We start from the raw sequence: 12973 nt of genomic DNA, 5'->3' as shown, positions 1-12973 counted from the left end.
TCTCAGCTTAATCTTACCAGCGCTATATCTTGGGTGCGCGATATGGTGGGACTGTCTAGCACAGACACCCCCAAGCATCCCTGAGTTACAGCAGCTGGCGGAGGCAACGCAAATCGGGGAACCGGCAAGTTATTCCGCAGAAGTCAGGCAGCTAGTAGACCACCTCAGTGAGCAAGCCAGGGAGGTGGCCAGTGAAGCTTCAATGGAAAGAACACCCACCCAGAGCTCTTGCAATGTGGATGGCTGGGCTAACGCTAGCATTCGCTATCTCCATAGCGCTTGCTCAAAAGGTCCGGGGTTATACTGGTTATTAATACGAGCCTGAAATTGATGGTAAAAGGTATACTACGCAAGAAGAGCTCCTCCCCTTAGCTTAGGAAAAAAAAGTCGAGTAGTCGTAATTCGAAAAAAATGAAGGTGGGGCTGGGCAGTAGCACCGAGATCTCATAGAGGAGGCATTTTTCTCGCGGGCTCCCTTTTAGATGTGGATTTAGGTGGTTTTTTTTTATGCAAGACGAGTTAAATGGGAAAAGAAAGGTGGAGGTTGACCTGCTTTGTGACAGATGTGGAATGGAGCCTGAATCTACCATTCATGTTTTAAAGGGCTGCCCCTGGGCATCTGGCATTTGGCTACTCTGCCCATTAGCCCTTCATACTCAACAGATGCAGGCTCTCAACTTCTCAGATTGGGTGAAGGAGATGGGGAAGTGTCTTGATGAAGAGCAGCTGGAACTTATGCTAGTAGTTGCATGGGCTTTATGGAGTGATATAAATTTGCTGCTGTTCCAGGACATACAGAACTATCCTGTGGATGTGGTGAACAAAGCAATCAGCTTCTTCGAAGAGTATAAGAAGGAGAAGCTAAAAATAGTGCAAACACCTATAGGTTGGCAGGCCCCACCCCATGGTGTTTATAAGATGAATACTGATGCTGCAATTTTTAACCAGCCCAGCAAGGGATTGGCTGCTTGCTTCATCCCGCCCTTCCCTCACCTGTCCCACGTGCCATTGATTTAGATGAATTAGCTGTTGCCGTTGGCGCTCTTCTCTTTTCTAAAGCAAGGAATTTCCTTTCATTCATAAGTAACACAAGAATTTATCAAGGTTGCAGGCAAGGCTACTAGAGAAGGGGTGAAACCAGCCAAGGGCGGGCTCCAAGGCGACAATAGCAATCGAGTGGCCAAGCGTTGAAAGAGAGGGAGGGCTAGCGGCAAAAAAGAAGAAGAATAACATAAGTTATTGAGGGGAGATCTTTTCACTCTTTCTCGATGCAATAATAGTCAGTCTAGTGACTTCTTGATAGCATTGGTCTCGGAAAGCCCTCCCTCGGTACCGGGCTAAGGATAGAAGCGATTCCACCGGAGTGAAATTCCGTACTTATCCCAGCTCTCAAGGAAGATTGGAAGTAGGTACCTATGTCATGCTGAATTTCAAAGTAGTTTTGAGGTAATCGATGGCATATTGCCTAGAAGCGTCAAAGACAGTGATCTATTTCGGTGTCGATATCGGCTCTGTTCATCGACCTGACTCTGTTTATCTCCGACTCTTTGTCCCGATCCGGTAACTACACGGCTTATTGTGGTAAAAGAGAAAGTCAAACTCACAACTCTTTTTCCTTTTCTCGTGCACTTTCCTAAGGGCTACGTACTTCACTCCATTACCTTCTCGAACTCTGACACTTCTCTCATTGTTAAATTGATATCTAAGCCCCTAACTTTGGCAAAGACTACTCGCTCGCTTTAAAAGCAACTCCATTGAGTCCTGTCAGATCGTTTATATAGAACCTTTATTCATATATGACCTTAGAAAGGTTCTGAAAGAAGAGTTCCATTCGATTATCCGGGCTCATTGCCTAGTCCCTCTAAACTATCTAAAGCCTGGGGATTCTCCTTACCAGATGATCTCCAGCCTGCATTGTGCCCCTCTCGGATACCCGGTCGACGTCACTCTTACCTAGGTAGACTGGCTATCCAACTGAATCGAGAGCCCAGCTCCCACTACTTCTTCGTAAGTGAGGTGAGGTACTTCTTTTGAATAGGCAGGGTTGTTCTAGGACAAGTGACGATGCTGACACCAAGGTTGCTTGCAAAGCATCGGATATGCGAAAGAGGGAGAATGTGCTACATCGGATATTGCTGTAGTTTATGAAAGAGCTGTAGTTGATGCTAAAGCATCGGTTACGAATGACCCAATCTATCTATGGTAACCACCCTTACTTTTAGTAGATGGAGATGCGCACCTAGGAAAGACGGATGAAAGAGAACCTGCCCTAAGAGATTGGCATAGGCCTGTGGGCCCGCTGCGGTAGAAGGCCTTTGCTGGCCTGTCGATCTATCCTGATTCACTTACTTACGCTATTTCTGACTAGAGAGAGGGCTTAGATCGGAGAGGAGCAGCTCTTTTCTTTTTCACATAAAGCAGTGATGAATGGGACGGAGCTGCTACAATCAATAGCTTCAGCTGCTTTATGTATTGGAGCAGAGGTGGCAGTTAGCAGCAGGAACAGGACCAGCAACTAGGGTTGTTCACAGAGCAGCCGTCTTTCCCTCTCAAGCGGAGAAGACATCAAAAGAATCTTTATCTATGGCTCTACCAGGGAATCCTAGTTAGTTATAGGGTTCTGAACCAGAGCAGAGATAGGAAAAAGCATATCCTATGTATACTGAACCTGAGCTTGCTTACCATAGGACTGCTATTGGATAGGTTTACCTTTTTTCTCCAACTCGCTTATTATAGTGGGAAGCTCGGCTGGTAAGGGATTCTATTAGGATAGGACTCCAACTGTAAGAACTGGCCTTAGTACTGCAGCAATTGGAAGGAGAACTGAAAAGACCTTCGACCATTTCATTTGGTAGCACGTTTAGCTCGTTATGGAACGTATTGTTAGAACTAGAAGTGTTCTTAGTCCAGGTAAGAGTCCAATGCTAGATTAATAATGTAAAATATGATATATCCTCAGGTATTTAATTGCTTGTTTGATAGAATAAGAAAGAAGTCTGTTTCCTATTGATAGTGGCACTCCCACAGGCTGGCGGGGAACTCCCATATGGATGGAGAAGAATTCATATATAGGCTATAGGCTTGAAAAGAGTGCTAGCTTTCGTTAGGCCTTTCTTTTCCTAAAGATAGGATCCCACCTTCCCTCATTCTGAGCAAGAACATCTTATTCAATTCAACAAGTGCTACCCACTAATCTAATCTCAGTCGAATGCTCCTTAAGTTTAAGGTTCTAGGGACTCCACCAGGGCACGGGAACAAAGGCAAGAGGAGCCGAGAGTCGGGAAAACTCCTTAATTAATAAGTTAATGCGGATCCGGAAGTCACTTCGTTCCCCAGCCCAGACTTCTTTTCCTTCTAGGCTTCCAGTAGCCCTTCCTTCACCAAGAGAAACCCTAGGAGAAGACCATGCTACCATAGAGAAGGGAAAGCCCACCTCGGAATTTGACCATGAGTTCACAGCTTAGGATCAGAAGGAACCCATCCCGTCTTTCATTAAAGCAATGGTCTACGACTCCGCTGCTTGCTTAGGATAGGAGAGCTCCTTTGTTATTTTTGTTCTACCGTTAAGAGAAGGATCACAAGCCCTAGTCCCAAGCTAAACAGCATATTTCTTCATCTGCACCGGAAAGGGATTCATGAGCAAGAGCTTCTTTTTAAGCTTCTTCAACAAAAGCAATTCTCTCTCCTTCCGTACCTGTTCAGCCGTGAACCACTTGGCTTCTGTGGCGAGAACATTTCCCACCCTACTCTGTAGAGAGAGCTTTTTCCCTCTTCTTCGGGCTCTCTTTTGGCCGGTCTTCGGTTAACACCGGCTGTCGATCAGGAATGAGGTCGTCGATCTCCAACTCAACCTCAGGTTCAGCCGCCTCATCCAAGATGGAGGGCTCTTTCAATCTCAGCTGATCAACATTGAAGACGGGGTGGGTGGCGGGCAGTTCTAGTTTGAACGCATTCTCCCCTTCCTTCTCTTGCAGAGTGAATGGTCCCGCAATGGTTTAAGCTTGCGGTTGGTACCCCCCTTCCTTAGGCAACTTTAACCACAGTAGATCTCCCACCTGGAACTTATGATCGGCGGTTCCGTCTCGGTCGTGCCTTTGCTTCTGTTGCCTCTGCGTTTTCTCCTGAGTATCAGCAACCTGCCCATGGTACCGCCGTTCTCCAGGAAACTAATGGCTCGCAGCTGTTCAGCCGCTTCTCTAGGAGATAGGAGATGTACCGCTGACTGGGTTCAGGACACAACCATCGTCCGAACCGTCTGCTACCAAGTCCATGGGGGCCTTTGGTTGGAACCCATAACAAACTTAAAAAGCACTTCTGCCGGTCGACAAATGCGTGCTCCGGTTGTAGCAGTGTTGAATGAACGGCAGGTTTGGAACCAGACCGGGTAACTTGAAAGGTGGTCCCGATGTTCGATTCTCAAGAACCGACGGTTCTATTGGTGACCCATTCAAAACAAAATAAGCTAGCCGCTTTGACTTTGATTAGCCAATCGAGTGCGGGGGGTGCGGTGCTCCTCTTCATTTGTTCCCGTTAACGACCACAAAGCCCTTAACTGCTCCTCCTCGCTACTTGCCCTTTTTTACTACAAAGGTTTGACTAGCGCCCGGCAAAGGAATGATTTTTTCCCAAAGCCGACTTCCTCCTTTATCGAGCGGCTGTCTCTGTTGACGATAAAAGCGATGGTCCGGGCTGTTTGAAATAAGCGGTCATTTTGGTCAGTCTCAATACCACGTGAAGCGCGTGATCACCCAGATTCCTAATGCCTTCTATATCTTAATTATATATAATAACTTATCGACGTCAGCCCTTCTATTTTCCTATCTTCACCCTTCCTACTCCAGCTAATGGAAAAATGCCTTTGAATGGTCGTAATCGTCGACAACCCAACCGACGTCCACCATAGGCTCGGCGAGCTGTCCTCCTAGATTTCCCGATGGTAATGCCAGGGCCTTTACTGACGACTCTTGATGCCAAGAAGGAGACCGACTAGACGAGACAGACCATTGTTCATAGGTTGGTTATAAGCCCGGAGATCGAATCTGATTCATCCCCTTTGAGAGGGATTCTCGTGTCAACCATAGGAAGAAGAACTCGGTTACTCATCTTGGATCAATAGCTTTGTGCTGATCTACGAACGACCCTTCTTATTTTATTTCTACTTCTTCAAGTCTCCATCATCCCGATCTCTCTTTCCGGGGTTGCCTGTCCAAAGAAAACAGAACCTCTTCTAGTTCAAGGTCGGAATCCTCAAACCAATCAAAATATGATTTCTAGTTCACTATTCTTATGATAAGCAGTTATGTCTCATTCATGTGATGAGAAATATGAGAATGAAAATTAGAAAATGGAACATCTACGGCAGATTCTGTGCCCCAAATCATTTATACTTATGAAACTAAGCGGGCGGACCCCTCTCCAATGGAACAAAGGGGATCCGTAGGGCGGGCTCACTCACATACTGGATAGGTGGCTCGGAATGAGAGTGCTAGTTCCGTTCCCTCGGGGAAGAGAAAGCACGAATCTATTACAATCTTAGTAGAGAACAGAGGAGGAATGCCAGTACTGATTCTCTGAACTTGAAGCTCGCTCTTCGACCCGTACCGTACCCTGTACACTCGGCTATTCTCCCGATTCAACTCCCTCTGTCTACGCTGGGAAAAGGGCTGCCAGAGTAGAGTGAGGGCTTTGTCTCTTTCTGTTTGTGCCAGCTGGCCCTGACCGAATGTTCTGACTCCCGGTAATCGAATGGGTGGTAGTTGGGTTGGCTTTGGCGAAACTTTTTGTCTATGAGCTGTTTTGACTGCTTTCTTCCCGTACTCGGATATTAAGAAGCCGTAGGGATTCACTCATTTCATTGCCTCAGCCCTTCAAGGTGGTGCACAGCCACCATACCTGATTGCTTTGTGTTTCAAACTCCCCTGCCCCATCCTTTGACCCTGCTTGAATCCAGGGTCAGAAGAAATCCCTTGAAAGGAAAGGCAGGCTGGAAATGAATGGTTTCCTAAGATGTCTTTTACCCTGTCGCTTGCCTATTTACCCAGAGAGAAAAAAGATTCGAACGGGAAAAAAGAGATCCAAAAAAGTTAGATATTTCTACCAGTGGTCATTATAGCTTCTCCTTCTGATCCGACAAAATGCGCAAAACCCATGGAAGTTACAAAAAGCATGGATCGAAGAATATAGTTCATTTGCTTTTTTTTGACAATTGTGCCTCAATCTTCAACGTTTCAAAAAGTCATCTTTCTGAGTGCGCTTGACCGCCTTACTTTACTCGCGGTACACTTACTATATTCCGCAGAGGTTGGCTAGAGCTTATTTCACAGCAAGACTGAATGGAATTAGCCTCGTAGAACTGAACTACCTTGATCTAAATCTCTGGAACTCACAGAAGACCAAGGCACATCCTCTCAATTCAGCATAAGCTTGGGATCTTTCTTTCCTCAAAGCTAAAGCCCTTGAAGCCAGGTCTTTTTTCTCTTCTTTAAAGCCTGGAGCTAGTGTATGAGTTTATTATATCGTAAGTAAGTTGATATTGTCAGTTTCCTTGTTCACAAGACTCTGAAGCTTATCTGCTAAATCAGAGTGAAAGAGAAGACTGCTTTCAAGGCTTGTTGAAAAGAAAAAGATGTATCCTAGGACCTTCACCACATTCACAGGTGGAAAAGAGACCGTCCCTTACTCATAAGCAGGAAAAGATCTAACTTGCCCTATCAAAAGACCTTTTTATGAAAGATTGATCCTGTCGCTTTCGTGTCTATTCAACTGTATGGATCCCCAGCTTTCCAACTGCCTTCTTTTCAGAAGGACTCTAACTGGCGAATGAAACTCCAACTCAATCTCCTGGAAAGAGAAGAGGACAGGCTGGAAGTGGGACTAGATCCCCAAGCCCAAGGAACTAGTATTCCAGAATGAAAGTACTCCAACTGGGAAGAAGACGGATACAAGGATAGCAACTACAACTCGATGTTGGGAATAGGATCTAATGAGATGAAAAGGAAATGGAACTTCTTCTTCGATCCCTTCCCGCCGTTTAGGATTCGAGTAGCGGTTCGTTTTAGACAAATGAATATTATGTCAGCGAAGCATCTGAGTAGCACCCATTTCCCGCAAATGATTAGTGGAACTTCAAATACATACTGAATATTCATAGTGATACGTAGTGAATCTTTCCTAAAGCCTGGCTTTTAGCCTTTTGCCTGCTTCTGCTTGTTATTCTGCCTCTTCAAGTGTCCTAAGACTAGTTCCTTTGTAACTAATATCCACTCATAGGGGGATACTCCGAATATCTATTGTCGGAGAATAAGCCGATAGATAGAATATCCTGAGGAGAAGAATCGGATAGGGAGTGAGGTAGCGGTGATCCAAGCAAGATAGTCTGGAGCAAGTGCAAAGAGAATACCTCTGCTGTTAGCTAAGGCTAGTCACCTCAAGTCTTTGTATGGACAATAGATATTGTTGTAGAGGTACTTTCTCTGGGTTCTTCCCGGGGGGGTCTAACCATCTTACTAGCTCGTACTTCCTTGATCCCTTTTTTTTGGCTTGAGCAAAGGACTTTCACGACACGAGAAGAAGGCTTCCGTTAATGGGTTAATGTATGTAGATGTCGTGGTGAACGGTTAAAACCCGAGAAAGACAAAGACAGGCTTTTGATCCATTTCACCAGCTGTAAGACTGGAGCTGATTCCAGTAAGTCTCGTACTATTGAGCAGTTCTGGAACAATTTATACAGTCAGCTGTCGGGGATTGCTAAGTCTTTCACTTCGGGTTCTAATGTTGGTCAGTATCACGATGATGTTATAAGGTTGTTGTTGGATTCAAAGCTGAAAAGACAAGGTATTGGGTTTACCAAGACAGAGTTGATTTATTTACAGAACCATATGGAAGATCTTACATTAGCTATTCGAGTCAAATCATAGGATTGAAAGCCGATTGCTACTTTCTTGCCTTGGGGCATCGCATTCTGGATAACGTAATAAAAAAGTCTTTCTCTACTCTCTTCAGTCTGGTTTGCTTTAGAAGTAAGCAAGCAAAGACAAGTGGTAGGCCTATATGGAGATAGTTCGTTAGTATGCCCGTTTTTTTTCCTTAGTCAAAGGGCGTGTTAAAAGAAGCTTCTAGGTCAGTTTATTAGCATGCAAAAATATAAGCTAAAGCAAGAAGAAAAGGGATGCGCTTTCGCGCTAGTCGCTCATCCGTAGCTTGGTCTTGACGCATGCCAAAAAAGCCATTCTTTGGGACGTAGAAAGGAAATATCCTAATTCAGTAGAGGACGTAGCTGGCGCACAAGACGAAGGAGGACAGAAGGGGTTCGGGGGAGGAGCTCTCGGCACATAGTCAGTCGGCATGGTCTTGAATGACCCATAGGCTTTGGGCTTCGATGGCTGCTTGAAAGACGCAGATTGGGAAGTTGGCTATGGTCCGTCGTGCATTGTGCAGACGACTGATGGCTTACGTTGCCAAGAGGGCATTGTGAGACAAAGGAAAGGGCTGAAAAGGATGGTGCCCAGGATCTCACTATTACCTATGCATGTGCAAGAATGCGATACGGTAGAGGTCGATGTGTCATTGGGACACTTAGCGTGGTAGACCGGGCTAGAGTGCTGTTACCACTCCTCATACGGAAGAAATGCCATGATGCTCTCTTGTGGCAATTGAAGTTCCACTTCACTTCAAGGGGATGTGATGTCTGGTGTGGCGAACCGTCATCACTACTGCAGGAGAGAGCTGCAATGAGACTCGCTGCAGAAGTCGAGTTAGACGACCGCGTCCTGTTGCGTTCACGGGCGAAGACAGGACTCAAGCTTCGTAGTTAGGGCAAAGTACTGGCATGCTGCTATTGGTAGACTGATGAAGTCACAAAGGCTGAATTGGAAAAAGTCGGATACCTTCATAAGGGTTTGGCATGAGTTAGCGGGAGACTCTGTGACGGCTCACTGGTTGGTGAGAACGCTGGATGAAAACGAAGTTGCTAGAATGCTGTTTCGAAAGGGCCGTTCCAAGGGGAGGCGAACCCTCCAGTTTGCTTGACAGGGTGAATCTAGGTGCCGTTTTCTCTGTTATGTTAAGGTTAGTTATGAACCCAGAGGGCTGTGCGGAATGTTTGTGGCATGTCGAAAATGTGGGCTAAGACTAAGAGGGCTCGCAAGAAGAAATCAGTGTCCATTCATACTGGTGGGTGAAAGAAGGGCTTTATGAAAAGGCGTAGCTGCAATTGGGCTTTGGCTTGTACTTGACTTGAATCGATCTTGCCTTGGTGTTGCCCGAAGGGCGAGATTGACCTTTCTCCTCCGTTAACAGACTAGGCTAAGAAAGCATAAAATCCCGCTCACCACTTTATCTTTGCTTTGAATAGCTATCCCTTCGTACTAAAGGGATGAAGTAATGGATGCAGACTAAGAAGACTTGAAAATAGGTTCAGATTTAGCATGAATAAAGAAAGGACCTGCAACGGCAGAAACTATTTAACGGAATGAAAGAGCTTAAATAGTTACTCTGTTTGGAATCATAGCAGGAAAGACGAGCTAAGCTTGAAACTCCTAGGCAACAAGTCTTTGATTCGATTGATTTTCACTCTTTCGTCCAAAAACTCTAACTAGTCCATCAGCCAAGCCCTTCTGACTCTCCTATTCGTCCAGTTAAGAAAGGAAGCTTCGAGGCATAGGACCGTGAGGTGCTTTTAGCGAAGCCGGGATTAAGGAAGTTCAGTTGAGTTTCCTGCCTCTATCTTCTAGTTATGTACCTTATAGCCCGCCTAGTCCCCTTTTGGGAGGAGTAGTGCCAGTAAGGGTAAGACTCTCATATGATCATTCCTAGTTTCCAGCCATCGATTGAGTTGCAGTCCTTTGCTCAACCAGTTACACGCCTGTTGAATTGGACTTTTTTTTTCAAGCAGTCTTACAGCCGAGTCTTTCTTTGAGATGTAGACGCATAGGTTAGTGCTTCGCTTTCACTAGAATATTTCCTCCTGTGCTATTTTGGCATATCATCCAATTCCAGTTTTCCAGCCTTTGACTTTGAATCCCTTTCAGTGGGCAAAGTCAATCCATCAGTAAGGGGCGGAGGAAGCACTATTTCAAGTGTTCAAATTGGAAAAGCTCTTTTATCTCCCGCAGGAAGAAGAAAGAAAAGAAGCCAGCGAACTCTTATCTTAAGAGGGCAGTCTCCTTACCTCTTTTCTGCTAGCCATAGAGTTTGAGTCTTAAAGCACGCCAGCCTCGGGAGTTCCATTCTATAGTGGTCAGCCTTTCCATTCCATCTCTTGGCATTTATCTTACAACCATTGTTAGCTCTCTGCCAGCCCGTGCCAGGTCAGTCATAAGCACTAACGAAGGCTGACCACTTACTTGAAAGGGGATTCAAATAGAGCAGCTTTGATAGAAGCGATAGAAGCAGGAGGAGAGGCAGTTTCACTATATCCTGCAAGTACGTCAAAAGCAGTTCAATCAAGCTAATGTTTTCAAGCCAGTGATCAAGCTTAGTCAAATAAGGATTTTAGCTCAAAAGCTCCTTCTAAGGCTAGCCATAAAGTGAAAGAGTACTGGGCGCAGGCGAGCTAACAGTCTGGGGGCCCACCTTTTATACCATTAATAGCGTGTCTAACGAGTCTATCCGTCTAAGTCTCAGAGGAGTCGGGGACAGACCGATGTCCTTCCCTTGCAGGCATTTCGTACCTGGGGCAAGCTCCATTTCAGCCAATGCCAGTCTTAGTTCTTCTCCCTTACCTGGGAGGTTTAACATAGATTGATTACCTGGGGAGCCTCTAGTCTCTAGCCCTGTACAAGTATAGGGTCTTTCAGGCTTTATGTACTATATTAGCGTATTACCAGTTGCCTTCCCCACCCTACGGACCGACATGACCTTCAAAATAATCAAGGTCAATGCCGGAGAAAAGCTTCTTCTTGGGATCAATCAAAGGCAAACCTTGTCCTTTCAGGCCAAAGAGTGCCCTGATTCCATTGTTCACCTCTAGAGTTCACAAACTCGACCAGGTGTCGGAAAGCGGCTAACTCGAACGTTTGAGCAGGAAAAGGAGACCTAATCTTGCAAAAATGATCCTTGTGAAAAGCTTTCCACAGATGGTGGAGTGAACAAGAAAAGAAGAGGGTCAAGCTTTTCCAGCAGTCAAGCCAGATGCGGATTGAATAGCTGCGCTTACTCCTTCAACCCCGAAAAGATCGGATTTGCGCTAATGCGGATTCGATAGCGCCGTTTTCTTCCTTTACACAAGGCCATGCCTTTTATACGACAGGACCAATGGCAACTGATGAAACAAGAGAAAATGCTATTGAACCACACTCACTAATTGGCCTATCCGGTTCTATAGATTAGACTGCCAAGGTGTCTTGCTCAAAGCTTAAAGGCAAAGATCACATTCCTACTGTCAAGCTAAAGGCGAAAGATAGGGGCGCAAACGCTAAAAAGCCGTTGCGCTAACGCTATGGAGTTTGATTGCAGGGCAGGAACGAGAAGAAGAAGGCTTTTCGCTTCGCTTTCGGAGTTCAAGCTTAAGGCCTGAGGAATGCATTTGAATTATCATTTTCATTTCAGCAACTCCCCAGACTCGAACTGGAAGGGCTCTGCTCAAGCCTATTTTCTAAAGCTAAAGTATACTTTGTAATTCCGAGTCACAGGAAAATAGGGGAATATGGAATGGAATTGATTACTAAGTCGACAGTGAAGTAAGACTCTCGGGAAGAGAAGAGAAAGGAAAGGAACTGAAATAGTGTAGTTCAGAGTTTGTTTTGTAGTTGGAGTTCCTGAGCCTATAAGTTAGCAATCTATCTTCATACCTCTCCCGTTAGCTACATAGTAACCTCTTCCCTGTCTTGTCTTTCAAGAGAAGTGAAGTGGGCGAACGATAAGAAGAGTGACTTTCTCTCTTTGCTCTCCGTAATAGAATATGATTGATTAAGGAAACCCCTGCTTCTTAGAGGAAGGTATAATCCCAGGTAAGAGATATGAGGCTCTCGACCGATAGGGAGAGGAGGAAGGATTTGCTTTTGAATCTAGTTTAGTTGCAAGCGTAAGCGAAACTCAGAACTCCATTTCTAGGAAATAAAATAAGGCATTTCAACTGTTCCCCGGTCACCTATGCAATTTCCTCATCTGTGACTCTCCTACGGGAAAGATTAAGAAAAGCATATGGAGGAGAGTTCGATGTAACTTGTAGATTTCTTTCTACCTTTTCTTCTTTAGCTGAGTTCTCTGTAAGCGAATGAGCTGCTCAAAACCCTTTCATTTCGTTGTTAAGGCCTCTTTCTTAAGGGGGAATACCCAAGGGAATGTTGGCAAATGATATTTTCTTTAGTAACAGATGCCTTCTCCGACATGTCTCGTATGTCAAGCTCTTTTCTAGACCTCATGTGGGAGAGGTACGATGTTACTGCTTGACCTATAACAAGCTCTCGAGTGGGAACAGGATCTCTTACTGCTGATAGGTATGTAATCGAAGAATCTGGATCTGCGAGATATGGATATGAAAGAGGATATGCTCGAACCGGACCGCATCTCTAGTTGCACATAGATAATCTGCTGGTGGACCCCCTTTCCTTTCTTTGATTCAAAACTCGGTCGAATACGTCGTTCACCTTTGTGGTGGATCGACGAGAGTGCGCCTAGCCAGGAGTGTGATTGGTGTCACCTTCCGTGCGCTAGCTGTGCCTTTGCCGGATGTTTATTCGCCCACTCCTTCACAGAGCGATGACTAAGAGTCGGGAATTCTCATTTAGTAGAGCCTGAAAGCCGCGCTTGGCTTGATTTGGGATCGGGTCATAACTAGGAAAATAGTGAAGGGTATTTATATGCCTATATTATATGGTAAAACAATGAATAGCACAATTAAGGATCTTATAGAGAATCTTAGTCAGGACGTCTTGCCAAAGGAATGTTCAAAACTGGCGGCTCTATGCTACCAATTTTAGAAACTAAGATATAGTAATATGGAAACATTGATCCAGCTGATCAGCCTGGTAGG

General features: G+C 45.2%; 1 protein-coding gene across 1 annotated transcript; it reads left to right on the top strand.

Annotated features, from left to right (window-relative positions):
• Positions 1–570: 570 nt before the first annotated feature.
• LOC146874247 (uncharacterized) lies at positions 571–1017 on the top strand. Its single transcript, XM_085669645.1, has one exon. The coding sequence runs from the start codon at positions 571–573 to the stop codon at positions 1015–1017; it is 447 nt and encodes a 148-aa protein (XP_085525771.1).
• The last annotated feature ends 11956 nt before the right edge of the window (positions 1018–12973 follow it).

This window comes from Vigna unguiculata, unplaced genomic scaffold, assembly GCF_037176805.1.
Source record: "Vigna unguiculata cultivar grain cowpea cultivar isolate G323 ecotype 2 unplaced genomic scaffold, ASM3717680v1 ptg000311l, whole genome shotgun sequence".
In the NCBI taxonomy this organism is placed as follows: domain Eukaryota; kingdom Viridiplantae; phylum Streptophyta; class Magnoliopsida; order Fabales; family Fabaceae; genus Vigna; species Vigna unguiculata.
The sequence above is the reverse complement of the archived record's forward strand: the minus strand, read 5'-3'. Positions and strand labels throughout refer to the sequence as shown.